At 35.2% G+C, this 14,418-nt stretch overlaps 1 protein-coding gene across 1 annotated transcript; it reads right to left on the bottom strand.

Moving 5' to 3' along the window:
- Nucleotides 1-10,493: 10,493 nt before the first annotated feature.
- LOC149752885 (protein DESIGUAL 2-like) lies at nucleotides 10,494-14,105 on the bottom strand. Its single transcript, XM_089925418.1, has 3 exons — nucleotides 13,801-14,105; nucleotides 13,406-13,593; nucleotides 10,494-12,789 (listed from the first exon to the last, which is right to left on the bottom strand). The coding sequence occupies exons 1-3, from the start codon at nucleotides 13,897-13,899 to the stop codon at nucleotides 12,630-12,632; spliced, it is 447 nt and encodes a 148-aa protein (XP_089781544.1). The 5' UTR covers nucleotides 13,900-14,105; the 3' UTR covers nucleotides 10,494-12,629.
- Nucleotides 14,106-14,418: the final 313 nt, after the last annotated feature.

Genomic DNA, 14,418 nt, shown 5'->3' with positions numbered 1-14,418 from the left:
TTAAAACTTTTAAACTACTTCTAGTACTTTTTGATTAATTATGCTAAGTTGTATATATGCGCAGTGAAAGTTAAACTTAGCAACAGTTTGATGTATAGAATGTGACTTGATTAAATATGCTTGTAACTAAAGGATGTCCAGATAAGAGTTAAGCAAGCAGTTTATCTAAGTAAGTGAGTGTGTTAGTTAGACAATAAGCAGAAGCATTACAAACACAACAAACATATAGTGGTTCGGTGCACCCCAGCACCTACATCCACTCCCCAAGACTTCTTGGGAATTTCACTATAATCCTATAGATTACAGCCGGTTGTTTTACAAGCTCACAACCCAACTTGTTGTTTTACGAGGTCACAACGAACTCGGTCGGTTTTCCCAGGCTCACCGACTAGAACCACCCCCGATTGTTTTTCCGGGATCACAATCGAACCCTTACACGTTGGTTTTACCCTCGGCTCACCAACAAACCTAAACCCCGTTGGTTTTCCCTTTGGCTCACCAACAAACCTTACACCGTTGGTTTTCCCTTTGGCTCACCAACAAACCTTTAACCCCTTGATTCAATCCCTTGATTGAATCAAGTTACAAGATATTAAAACAAAGAATAAAAACAAATCAAAGCTTCTTAAACAAGCAAATATAACAATATAAACAAATAGAGTAAAGAGAAGCCCTCAAACGAGTTTTGAAGATGGAGGAGCTCGGCTTCTTCTTTACTTGATCCTCCTCTGATTTGGCATGAAGTAGAGGATCACCGCGGCAGCACACGGATGGAGAGGAAGCTTTGGGATACACTTGGAAGCTCTTCTTCTCTCTATTTCACTTTGAATGGCCCTTATTGTGCTTATAGGAGATTTCCCTTGGAATCTCTTCCCTAAATGTTTTCTCCCACTTCCATGAGTTCTCCCCTAGCTCTCTTCTTGTTTTTATAGCTTTAGATGACATGGAAACAAGAATATAGCCGTTAGAGACAAGAAAAAGAGCCGTTGGACACAGTCTGCATTTTCTGACAATGTTACCGTTGGGATCGGAGTCGACTCGCGCGATCAGGAGTCGGCTCGCCTGTTGCAGGAGTCGGCTCGTGTTTTACCGGAGACGACTCGGCCACTGTTCCAAATTTAAATTAATGTGCTTGCCTCGACTGGGAGTCGACTCGTCTTAACCTGGAGTCGACTCGCCAACTTCTGGAGCTGACTTGGCAATTTCGGAGTCGGCTCATCCACTGAAGTCCGTGGATCCAATTTTGAATTTTGTCCTCTCGAGTCGACTCGACTGTCCTGGGAGTCGACTCGAATCTCAGAGCCCGAACTCCCGATCCTTTGTCTTTTGGCTCGTCCAGTCTTGGAGTCGACTCGAACTTCCTTGGAGTCGACTCGGCTCTCAGTTTGCGAAACACAGCCTTCTGCCATCTTGGTGTAGCGCTGCCTTGGAGTCGACTCGAGCTGTCTGGGAGTCGACTCGAATCTCAGAGGCAGTAACTTGGTTTTCTGTCTGTTGATGGTCGCGGAGTCTCGGAGTCGACTCGTGCAATGCGGGAGTCGACTCGAATCTCAGACCCGAAAACTGCTCTCTGACTTTTCTGCCTGTGACTCCTAGGAGTCGACTCATACTTCTCCGGAGTCGACTCATACTTCTCCGGAGTCGACTCGAATTCCACTGGAGTCGACTCGAAGACTGTTCTTTTGAATTTTTCTTTTGATTTTACTCCTCCAATTTGAATCCTTTGAACTTTAAACTTGGGCCAATAAATTGTAGCTTTCTTCCAACTTGAGAGCTTTGGAGGCCTTCTTGTGTTCTTCCAACTTGCTATGTTCCTTGCAAAATAAATATCTTTCTCCTTGCAACATAAACATTAGTATCTATACTTCAAGGTTTTGTGATCATCAAAATCAATCTATGAATCAATCTTTGGGTCATCAATCTCCCCCTTTTTGATGATGACAAAACTTGGAGTATATGCAATATAAAAGATATTGTATTTCTAGAAGTAATACATAGCTAAGTTGCATGAAGTGGAAAAACATATATATTTAAAAACATACTTCATGATAATGCTTTAGATTTAATCAGCTTAACACAATCAACATATTTAAATTTTAAGCTGATTTGTATTCAATTCAAAGTAATAAAGCATTCTGAGTATATAGCATATTCTTAGATATTTCTCCCCCTTTTTGACAACATCAAAAAGATAGTGAAACATTAAGTACAAAGATCAGAGCAGAACACATCGAGTGTGAATTCAAGAGATTTTCTAATTTGATACCACAGATAGTTTTCTAATCAAGTGTAGGTGGAATCTTCCTTAGGTTAATTCAAGAAGTACCACAAATGATATTCAAGGAAAAACATGAGTGGAAATCTAACCTCTCTTTAATAATAAGTATGAAAGCTTGTTCATTGAAGAACTTTTGCCCAATCTATTAAGTATTTTATCAACATGAGAGCAATTTAATTGATTTTCAGAGTAAAAGATCAAAACTTATATACTTGAAAAACATATCATCATGTTGGATTATGACTTCAAAGTTCTTTTTATGATAATAAGAGCATTGGGGCACAAATACCAAAATATGAATTCATGCAATTTATGATATATCTTAGAGCTCTTTTAAGGACTTTCTTTTATTCCTTTAGAAAATAAGCACGATTTGATACATATATAAAAATATGAATTGGCACAATATTGAAGTTCTAAAGAGCAAGCCAATTAGGACTCATTAGTGAATTCCAAAATAGATTTTCTACGAGATACTCAAGAAAATTTAACATGTTATTCTCCCCTTTTTTCATTAAATTAGAGGCTCTTAAGATCAACTATTTGAATTGCAATTTGGTTCATGATTTGTGCAGAAGATATATTAACCAAATAACATGCCTCAAGGTGTATCATAAAGATTTTCAGATTTAAATTTCAGATGATACATATTGGAGAGTATTAGGATCACTTTTTATTTAGTATTCTTTTCCTCTCCTATAGATTTATGTAATTAAGTTCCGTGAGACCTCTCCTTCTGAAATTTTCTTTCTCCCCCTCTATTGATCATTCCATTTAAGAGTTTAGAATTTGAAGATAATGTTCAATAAAATTGTCAATCTCAAAAATATATTTTCTATAAGTTTCAGCTCATTTTCATAAGACTCAAGGTTTGAGATAAGACAGCCTTTATAGAACTCATCTCAAGGTAATTAAAGCATGTCTTGCAATATAAGGAGGTTCATCAAAATCAATCCATAAAATTCAAGGTATGCATCAAATTAAAGTTTCTTTAGGATAAGATACTGAATATCTAAAGCTCCCCCTCAAAAGATGCATTCTTCTTTAATCATTTTAATTGTTGAATTTCAGATTTTAGTGATAAACGTGAATAACACTGAAATTCTGTAATATCAAGAATGTAGAGTGATCTAGAATTATTCAGAATTTATAGTAATCACTCTTTCTAATCCTTTAAGAACAAGTTATGCTTTCTCCTAATCTTAGAGAAAATGTATAAAAGTATTAATCAGAAAATGATTCAATTGAAGCTCAGTTTCTTTCAAAAGCATTTACATTTTCTTTCTTTTAGAGTCATTTGAGTGAGGTGAAATGTTTCTAGCTTTAAGATCATTCACTCTATTGATGGAAGTCTTTAATAATGTAGGAGAGAAAAATATATAGATGATCATTGAGGTATATATATTTATAGAACTCAATTTCTTAATCATAGTTTTTCAGCAATGTATACATGAAGCACAATAAATATTTTTTTTTATATCAAAATAGAATCATATATTTAAAAAAAAATTGCTTGTAATCAAGATCATTGAAAGACACATCATTTAGACCAATATTAGTACATTTTAACGATAAGAAAAGATATGTTTCGGATGCGTACCGGAGCAACCAACCAAGGCATCAAAATTAATTCTGTTTTTCTTAAATTAAGATTTTATTTAGAAATCATATTGAGTTTAAGCTTTTATACAAAATCAGATTCTGAATTTCATAAAGATTTTCAATAGAGGCTTTCAAAGTCATAATTTGAGATATGGATCTTTCACATTGTAGCTCATCTTAAATCATTATGATTGAAGACACATATTTCACACATATAAGAGGATATTCAAAATATTTGTATTTATGTTTAGCACATTATATACCAAAGTTAAGAAAGTTGAAGGATAGAACAAACTCAATTCATTTTGCCTAAATAGAAATATCCTTCTCTTCTCCTTTTTACAAATTTATTCACCTTTCAGATTTTAACGATGATTGTGAATGACAAATCTGAAATTTCTTTTTAATAATACAAAAAAAAAAATTTATATAGTATTCCAAATATTCAATCAAATTATCCAAGCATGAAGCATTGTAAAATATTGAGAACCCATAATTTAAAACATCATGCCACATGCAAAATATATTATGTGTTAAGTCATGCATTAAAATATTAAGAACAAGCATGTCAAGGATCAAAATCAATTCTTTTCAAATAAACTCCCCTTATTTAAACATTATCTTGCACTGATTTCATCCTTAAAGTGTGTTTTCAAGTGATTAAAAATTTGACTTGATTATTCTTATATATTTTCATTTACTTTGTCTTTCATTTTTATTTTCTTATGCTCTATACTCTATTTGCTCCCTATCCGGTGGAGTTGGAAAGGGGCACGAGGTACTACCACTAGCCTCCCTCTTGTGCTGTCCCTAATATGCCCTACACCGAATAGTTGGGTCAAATAGTGCCGGGTACTACCACTAGCCTCCCCATTGGCACCATCCCTATGATGAGCAATATAGAAAGGTTAAAATGTTCACTTCTAACTTTCCCTGTTTGAGTGTAATTAGTTACAGATTTTATCTCTTCCAAACGTCTCACAAATGTTCCGAGTATACTATGTTTGTTTTGCTTTTCCTTAAGATTGGAGTATTTGCCTTTACTCAGATTTTTCATCTCTTGAACAATGTCCATTTTCTTTTCTTTATCTCTCTCCCTTTTTGTCATTCTCAAGTAATTTACATGAAAGAGTAGAATAAAGAGATAATCTATGTATCATATAGATGTATATTATGCAAACAACATTTTCATTGTGCTCAAGGATTCATAACTTCTCACAAGTTATTTTACATCAAAATTTTAAGCATATACTTGTGTATTTCATGGTTATGACATAGGAAAAGATATATTTTAGTTTGGGCAAATCATGAAATAATTTCTAAAAGTATAAGTCAGTCAATACACATATAGACATGATATCAAAAATTAATAATTAAAGAATTTAATCATGCCATAATAGGATTTAAGTTATTGACTTTGCTCAATTAATTTGTGAGAAAGGTATCTAAAATTACCTATTCATTATATGTTCTTCAAGCCAAACTAGATTTCTTATGTATGAACTTTTGGCTGAAGAAGATCCTCTCTCTTGTTTGCATGTAAATGTTTAGTGTATCTTATATGAAGATATCCTTCAAGTTGAAATTTCTCATTTTTCTTTCTTGAAGGAAGGTCATTAGTTTCTTTAAGATTCAAAGCATTCATCCAACATATATATATTTTTTAATTAGATGACTCAATATGAGATATGACAATAGTTGCATGTTGAGTCACTTTACTCAAGAGATTGCCTAAATATAAGCAAGCACATATCATTTGAACTAAAGAGATAGATTCATTAACCAAGATAGTTCAAGTCAATTTAGTTTAGATTCTATTTGCTTAAGATAATTATCAATAAGATATGTTAACTATGTTTTAATCAATTTATCATAAACATTTGTTTCTATCAAAATTCAGATTATGATTTATTTGTTATCAATAAAATATGATTAATTAAAGTTAGATTGAAGTCTTGCACACGGTCACATAATGAGCATACAATCTGGTTTACTAGCTGTATGATAAAATAATTATTCTATCATGCTTCAATACAGCTTTAACACAATAGATCTACTTTGCTCATCCTTTTCAAACTCTACAAGATGGGGTCATAGATATACCTTCTTCATGCCAATCTTCTATAAGAGTTTTCTTGTGGACTAATGTTGGTCAATGAAGATCCCCTTTCCTGTTTGTCTTAATTTGGAGTTTGAGAGAAGATGTTAATTCATTCATCATACATATTTCAAACTCACCTTGTATGAGCTTAGTAAAAATATAAATCTTCATTAGTAGAACCAAAAATAATGTCACAAATTCTTCCTTTTGATACATAGATTTATCATTATTACTTTCTATCAAAAAGGTTGCTTAAGCTTTTATATCATGCTTTTGATGCTTGTTTCAAATCATATAATGCTTTATCATATTTGTAATGAGTGTTTTCAAATATGGTGGTTATCTAACATATATAAAGTAAGCACATAGGAGTCCATTCTACACACTCATTTGATAGGATATAACGTTTATAAAGCAAACAAATGATAAAGATGATTTTTACTTCTAATCATGCAAGAATCTTATCAAGATCTATTTCATCTTTTCTTGATTTAATCTTTTAGTAGTCATCATTAAGTGTATATCTGAAAAATCCAATTTGGTTCTAATTAACAAGTTTTTCAGATTGTTATATGTAAAAGATTTAACCATATAATTTGATTTTAGTATTTTGATAATAGATCATTAGTCTCATAAAGAATAAAATGAATTGATACTTCTACATCTAGAATTTTTCATGAATGTTCTATATGCATTGCTTGATGAATGATATCCAAGGATAGAAATATCTTTATTAGATTTGGCATTATTTTTCAAGAGAACATATCAAGCATAACATGTACGACTGAAAAATATGAGAGATACGCAATAGTTCGTTTTCTATTTTTCAGAAGATTAAAAGAAGTTTTCATCAAAGATAGATCTAATAGAAGTCATATGTATGACAAGCAGTGATGATAGCTTTTAAAAATCTGACTATCATACAACATTGCCTTTTTCAATTCTTCAAAGATTCTATTAATCCTATTTTATCTATAGTGTTCTTGGTGCAGAAAGAATTGTATTCAATATTATTTTCTGTGCACAACTTAACACAAAAATTGGTTTTCAAAACTATGCCGTGATTCATAGTTTGCAAACCTTTATCATTTGATCGCTTTTTGTGAGTTTGTGCCAATGCAGAAAATATTTCAATTTGAGTACCAAGAACAAGGCTAATGTAAGCTTTTGAAAAATTAGTGTTGGAAACAACATCTCTAGATTTAGAAATTATTTTTGTTTGTTTCCTTAGTTAGCATGCATAGTAAAACTTTGACCTTTAAGAGGATAATCTAAGTAAGCCTATGGCAAGGTCTTTTGAGATTAAGTACATACTAGCATGAGCTGATTTCATATGCCAAATATGGTTTCTTTAATCTTGGTATTCATAGTGCATATATTCAAAAGCATACCAAGTACACATTATCATATCTATGATCAATAAACAATAATGTCATAGATAAAAACTCTCAATCAAGCATATAGAGAATTCATAGAGTTATTCTTAATAAGTTGATTAATCATTTAGCACCTTATCCAATAGTGAGTAAAATGAAATGATTTGATTATATTTCCAAAAGTATTTTCTATATCACAAAATTGATCACTACTAGCAAATCATATCAAATACTAAAGCACAAATAATAATGAAATGCAAGAATTACTGATTTCCTTATTATTATTATTATTATTATTTTTATTTAAAATTACTTTTCATAAGTATGTTTTAAGTTTCAGTGTGTCTAGAACACCCACTTGTATGAGTTTATTTGTTCCATGGGTATCTTGGCACATCTATGTCTACATCCTCATATTTTCATTTTGGGTACCCAAGCTTGCTTGGGTCCTTGAGAGTTAGGACATATGGTTCCTTTTGGAACCCAAATCTGTTTAATAGTAATAATTTTACCATTTGATTTAATTGTGTTAGAATGATGGAAAAAGTTGTTATGCCCATTCTTTTCATGTTTGAGATAAGTTATCTTATTTAATGGTTTGCATGGTGAATTGATAACCTTTTTCTCTAGAGGTTTATTGTTAAGTAAAGGAGTCAAGCCAAGTTTTGATTTATCATAAGCAACATATTGGCTTTCAAACATCATTTTCAATCGTTCTGAGCTTACGGTGAATTTGTTAATAAAAGATTTTAATTGATTAATTTCTTTACTTAAGTTTTGATTTTCTCTAATTAAGCTATGATTTTTCTGAATTAATTCTTCTGAAAATGACCTTAAGCTTTCATTTTCAGAATTTAGTTTCTCTTGTATTTCATCATTAGAATTTCTTTCTTTTGAAATTTTCAGATTTAGTTTCTTAAGATTTTTATTCTTTACAGCTAATTTTCTACATTCACTATACAAATCGTGAAAAGCATTTAATAATTCATCATAAGAGAATTCGTCTTGAAAATCATTTGAGGTAAAAGTAGATTCAGATTTTACCTTGTCTTCCTGTGCCATAAAGCACAAGTCCGTTACCTCTTGTAGTTTCTTGGAGCTAATATCATCATTGTTGCTCCTAACTTTTATTTTCTGGCTTGACTCTTTCTTGGTCAAGGCTTTCTTCCTTTTTATCTCTTTCTTCCTTTCTTCTTGCTTCCTCTTTTTCTTTGTCTTTAGGAAGCTGATTTGCCTCGGAGTCGACTCGGACCTTATTGGAGTCGACTCGGTTATCTTGAGGGTCGACTCTGAAATACTTGGAGTCGACTCGACTGAGGTGGGAGATTCAACACCTTTTTCTGCAGTCTCATTGTTAGAATGTAATTGAAGCATATGAGAGCTAATCTGAGATTTATCATAAATATTTTCTAAAGTATCCCAGATCTCCTTAGCAGATAAGCATGCAGAAATTTCATTAAACTTTATTTCTTGAATAACACAATATAATATGTTCATAGCATTAGCATTTAATTGTGCTAAGTCCTTCTCATTAATATGAGAGAGTGTGTGAAGGTCATTTATTATGATTTTCCATAGATAGTAGTTTTGTGATTGAATGAAAATGCGCATGCGTATTTTCCAATGTGGGTAGTTTATACCATTAAATAGTGGAGGTGTATCAATTGATTGTCCTTCTCCTAGAAAACTATCTATTTGAGTTGTCATGATCTTTGGCTCTAGTCGGTTAAGACTACAAATAATATTTGAGCACCTGCTCTGATACCACTTGTTGCCCAGTAGATACAACCCAAGAGGGGGGGTGAATTGGGTCTTTTAAAACTTTTAAACTACTTCTAGTACTTTTTGATTAATTATGCTAAGTTGTATATATGCGCAGTGAAAGTTAAACTTAGCAACAGTTTGATGTATAGAATGTGACTTGATTAAATATGCTTGTAACTAAAGGATGTCCAGATAAGAGTTAAGCAAGCAGTTTATCTAAGTAAGTGAGTGTGTTAGTTAGACAATAAGCAGAAGCATTACAAACACAACAAACATATAGTGGTTCGGTGCACCCCAGCACCTACATCCACTCCCCAAGACTTCTTGGGAATTTCACTATAATCCTACAGATTACAGCCGGTTGTTTTACAAGCTCACAACCCAACTTGTTGTTTTACGAGGTCACAACGAACTCGGTCGGTTTTCCCAGGCTCACCGACTAGAACCACCCCCGATTGTTTTTCCGGGATCACAATCGAACCCTTACACGTTGGTTTTACCCTCGGCTCACCAACAAACCTAAACCCCGTTGGTTTTCCCTTTGGCTCACCAACAAACCTTACACCGTTGGTTTTCCCTTTGGCTCACCAACAAACCTTTAACCCCTTGATTCAATCCCTTGATTGAATCAAGTTACAAGATATTAAAACAAAGAATAAAAACAAATCAAAGCTTCTTAAACAAGCAAATATAACAATATAAACAAATAGAGTAAAGAGAAGCCCTCAAACGAGTTTTGAAGATGGAGGAGCTCGGCTTCTTCTTTACTTGATCCTCCTCTGATTTGGCATGAAGTAGAGGATCACCGCGGCAGCACACGGATGGAGAGGAAGCTTTGGGATACACTTGGAAGCTCTTCTTCTCTCTATTTCACTTTGAATGGCCCTTATTGTGCTTATAGGAGATTTCCCTTGGAATCTCTTCCCTAAATGTTTTCTCCCACTTCCATGAGTTCTCCCCTAGCTCTCTTCTTGTTTTTATAGCTTTAGATGACATGGAAACAAGAATATAGCCGTTAGAGACAAGAAAAAGAGCCGTTGGACACAGTCTGCATTTTCTGACAATGTTACCGTTGGGATCGGAGTCGACTCGCGCGATCAGGAGTCGGCTCGCCTGTTGCAGGAGTCGGCTCGTGTTTTACCGGAGACGACTCGGCCACTGTTCCAAATTTAAATTAATGTGCTTGCCTCGACTGGGAGTCGACTCGTCTTAACCTGGAGTCGACTCGCCAACTTCTGGAGCTGACTTGGCAATTTCGGAGTCGGCTCATCCACTGAAGTCCGTGGATCCAATTTTGAATTTTGTCCTCTCGAGTCGACTCGACTGTCCTGGGAGTCGACTCGAATCTCAGAGCCCGAACTTCCGATCCTTTGTCTTTTGGCTCGTCCAGTCTTGGAGTCGACTCGAACTTCCTTGGAGTCGACTCGGCTCTCAGTTTGCGAAACACAGCCTTCTGCCATCTTGGTGTAGCGCTGCCTTGGAGTCGACTCGAGCTGTCTGGGAGTCGACTCGAATCTCAGAGGCAGTAACTTGGTTTTCTGTCTGTTGATGGTCGCGGAGTCTCGGAGTCGACTCGTGCAATGCGGGAGTCGACTCGAATCTCAGACCCGAAAACTGCTCTCTGACTTTTCTGCCTGTGACTCCTAGGAGTCGACTCATACTTCTCCGGAGTCGACTCGAATTCCACTGGAGTCGACTCGAAGACTGTTCTTTTGAATTTTTCTTTTGATTTTACTCCTCCAATTTGAATTCTTTGAACTTTAAACTTGGGCCAATAAATTGTAGCTTTCTTCCAACTTGAGAGCTTTGGAGGCCTTCTTGTGTTCTTCCAACTTGCTATGTTCCTTGCAAAATAAATATCTTTCTCCTTGCAACATAAACATTAGTATCTATACTTCAAGGTTTTGTGATCATCAAAATCAATCTATGAATCAATCTTTGGGTCATCAGGAGACTTGAGGGAGTCTCATGCATTAATGGCAGGTCGTGCCGAATACCTGCAGAGATCTTATGCCTTGATGGCTTGGAGATAGTGGCAGGCTATAGTAGAGTTGCGTGTATAGCCGCCGGACCTTTCGAGAAAGCTTGGCGGGGAGGAGTATTAGTTAAGGCATCGGCTCGGCAAGGGTGCCGAGCCGAGCTGGTCGCCCAGAGGGGCGCCCTGTGGCGGGGTTGCTTCGAGTACTCCTGGTCGGCGCCCTTTGGGCAAGCACCTTCTAGCCGAGCGCCTCTATTTGGCGCTCTCTCTAGTCAGCGCTTTCTAGTTGAGCGCTTCTCTGGTCGGCGTCCGCTGGTCGGCTCTTCCTATCCGAGCATCTCTACTTGGTTATTTTGATTGGGCGCCTCTTGGCGCTCTCTCCGGTCGGCGCCCTTTAGTCGAGCGCCTTCCTGGTCGGCATTCTTTGGCCGAGCATCCTCCTGGTCGGCGCTCTTTGGCCGAGCGCCTCCGTGGCGGTATGACTTGGGGTTTTTCCCCCAACAACCACCATTAGATATTTAATTCCTCTTGACCCAATGTCTAATTCACGTGCCATAATTCTGTTTAATTTTTAGTTCTTGGTCCAACACATTTATACCTGACTCGACATATAACTACAAATAACTATGCATATGGATAAGTGTGTGCAGGAATAATACAACTATGTATAAGAACTAATCGAGTATTTGCAAACCTATATAAGTATTTGCAGGACTAAAAGTTAAATACCGACGGTCAAAAAACTGGGTGTAAAATGGTAATCGAGCTTTGAAGCTAGAAGCAAAGCACTGCTCAGCTTCACCTTTTGCTCTTCTGCTTTGCAATGATGACACCAAAAAAAAAAACCCCATCATTTTGTAACCTCTGAAATCCACAAGTAGTTTCCCCCAAAAATATGCAGTGCTTACATTGTGGTGTTTCTGACCAACATTCAGTTGCAACTTCTTGGCTCTTCTATCACCCCTTACTTCAATCTCATTCATCAGTATAGTTAGTTAATAAGAAAAGGATATTTTGGTGCAAAAGGCTTCTGTCACTACGGAGTTAAAGAAAGGTGAAATATATATTTTTTTTGAATGAAAGAGAGAGGTGAAATATATATGAAGAGGCTGTTTTCATTGAACACGTAGCACCCAGGTTACTGTAGAGCAACCTTAATGATATGCCAAGACTGGCCCTCTTCCAAGTTTAATGTATAAGGAGCTTAAAAAATATAAGAATGCAAATTGTCCAAACCAAGAATGCAATAAATACTCATAACATAAAATATCCACACAGAAGGCTCCAAAAGGATACTTGGAAAATCTGACGAACAAATGATACCTCATATTGATTTGTGAGATTTTTTTTTTTTTGAGCTAGCCTATCTTCTTGCTTCATAAAAAAAAGAAAATGTTGAAACAAAGCACACTGGAAACCTAGTATATTTCATTGCAGTTTCTCTCAGAACTTGAATAGTGGGCGATCAAGGTTGGACTTCAACGAGATCTTTTGTCCTCGTATATCTTTTCTGATTCTCGCTTGGTTGCGTCAGCAGAAACATAACAAGCTACAAAATAGTCCATGAACGAAGCACAAGATCCCGCCAATGGAAAGGAAACGGTGATGGGAAAAGCCACAAGAAACTCTTGACTTGGAGTTAGACCTCGCTCCTATGACCAACATTGTGGATCCGACTATAACGATGATCCTGATCAAAGTGTTGAGCTTTTAGTATAGAGTCAGTAACAATGACGAGGAAATTTAGCAAAGCTGAAATCTCAATTTAAAATCTAGATATCAACAATATTCTCCATGATCTAGCACTTTCAAGACCAGAACAACAATATTCACAGGGGATTCTATGTAAATTAGCAGTTAATCCAGGGGAAAGCCCTATAATGTCTAATATGTATTAGAAAGCATAGGGATGGATGATAAGAACCCCAATAAAAATCAGACAATAGGAAGAGAGTAGAGAATATTTTTGATGTTATTCCAAATTCTTCCGAAGGCCGATAACTTTATTGGATTGTATAAAATAGGCTACTCATTGAAATTTTTTTGTTAAGAAAAATCTCATATAGAAGTTATGTACGTACATTGCGCATTGATTGAGTATACTCGATGTTAACTTACTTGGTTCGTTTAGGTTTATATATATTGCCCATGCAAAGAGAGATATTCTTTCTTTTTTTTTTTTTCTTTTTTTCTATATGTTTGTCTATTTATTTTTTGTTTTCTTCTGGTGCATGTTCTGTCCTTTTTTTTTTTCCTACCCTTGCGAAGAAATCCATACTAGTAGATATTGGAGGCAGGAAAATTACCACGACACAATCAGGGTGGCTGCAGCCATTTTCTTGTTAAAAGATCTGGAGCGAATACACATGCATCCACCAAGTACATTCGCGACGGCATGAGCTAATGCCAGAAGCCCAGCTGCTGCGAGTCCAAGCTTGTAAGCCTCATGGACTGGCTCTTTGCACTCAACGAAGAACACCCTCAGGTGCTTCCCCTGCAACAAGACTCAAAAGCATAAGTAACATTATGATCGAAGACGCATTTGTTGATCAATTGCATCATAACTACAAAAATCATCAATTCTTGTCTTAGGGACAGAATTATGATGTCTTGTTCTTCGGTTGTTCTTGTTAAGGTTACTTTAAGTTTTTCTGCAGTCATAAATCAAATATATAGAAAAATGAAGAAGAAGAAGAAGTACCTTGTTTTGAGCTATCTCAGCTTCGATCCCTAGTATACCAGCAACTACATCCATGATCACAATTAGAAGGCAGATAATCACACCTCCTGACATCCTCATTGTTACAGGTTTGATAACTGAACGATGGAGTGGGTGAGGATGAAGAAGTGATCTTAGTAGTTTGTTTATGTTTATGATGTACAGAAATACTTCACGTGGAGCAGTGGATAAAGGAAAAGAGGAGAGATTGATATTGATATATTCCTATGAAAGTGTTTAACCTCCAAGAGGTTTATTATACCTCCATTTGGACTCCTCAAGGAGTAATTTACAGATCCCATTCAAATGAAAAATTTAGAAATTGGTTAATATATAATAATTACTTTATTGAATTGATAAATTAGATCTCAATTACAATAATTGTATCGCTAGCACAAAATCAACAATACTTAATTATTAATTTAGTGCTAGCTAAAGAATTATAGTAATTGAAATCTAATATGTCAATTCAATGAATTATATATTAGAATGATTTATTACCTTATTAGAATAATTGATTGCTAATTTTGTGCTAGCAAAATAATTATTGTGATTGAAATTTAATATGTCAATTCAATGAATTATATATTAGAATGATTT

This window comes from Phoenix dactylifera, chromosome 9 (genome assembly GCF_051530095.1).
Source record: "Phoenix dactylifera cultivar Ajwa chromosome 9, Ajwa_hap1_PhDact_Kaust_v1.1, whole genome shotgun sequence".
NCBI classification, from domain to species: Eukaryota; Viridiplantae; Streptophyta; class Magnoliopsida; order Arecales; family Arecaceae; genus Phoenix; species Phoenix dactylifera.
Note: the sequence above shows the minus strand (reverse complement) of the source record. Positions and strands in the feature narration are given on the sequence as shown.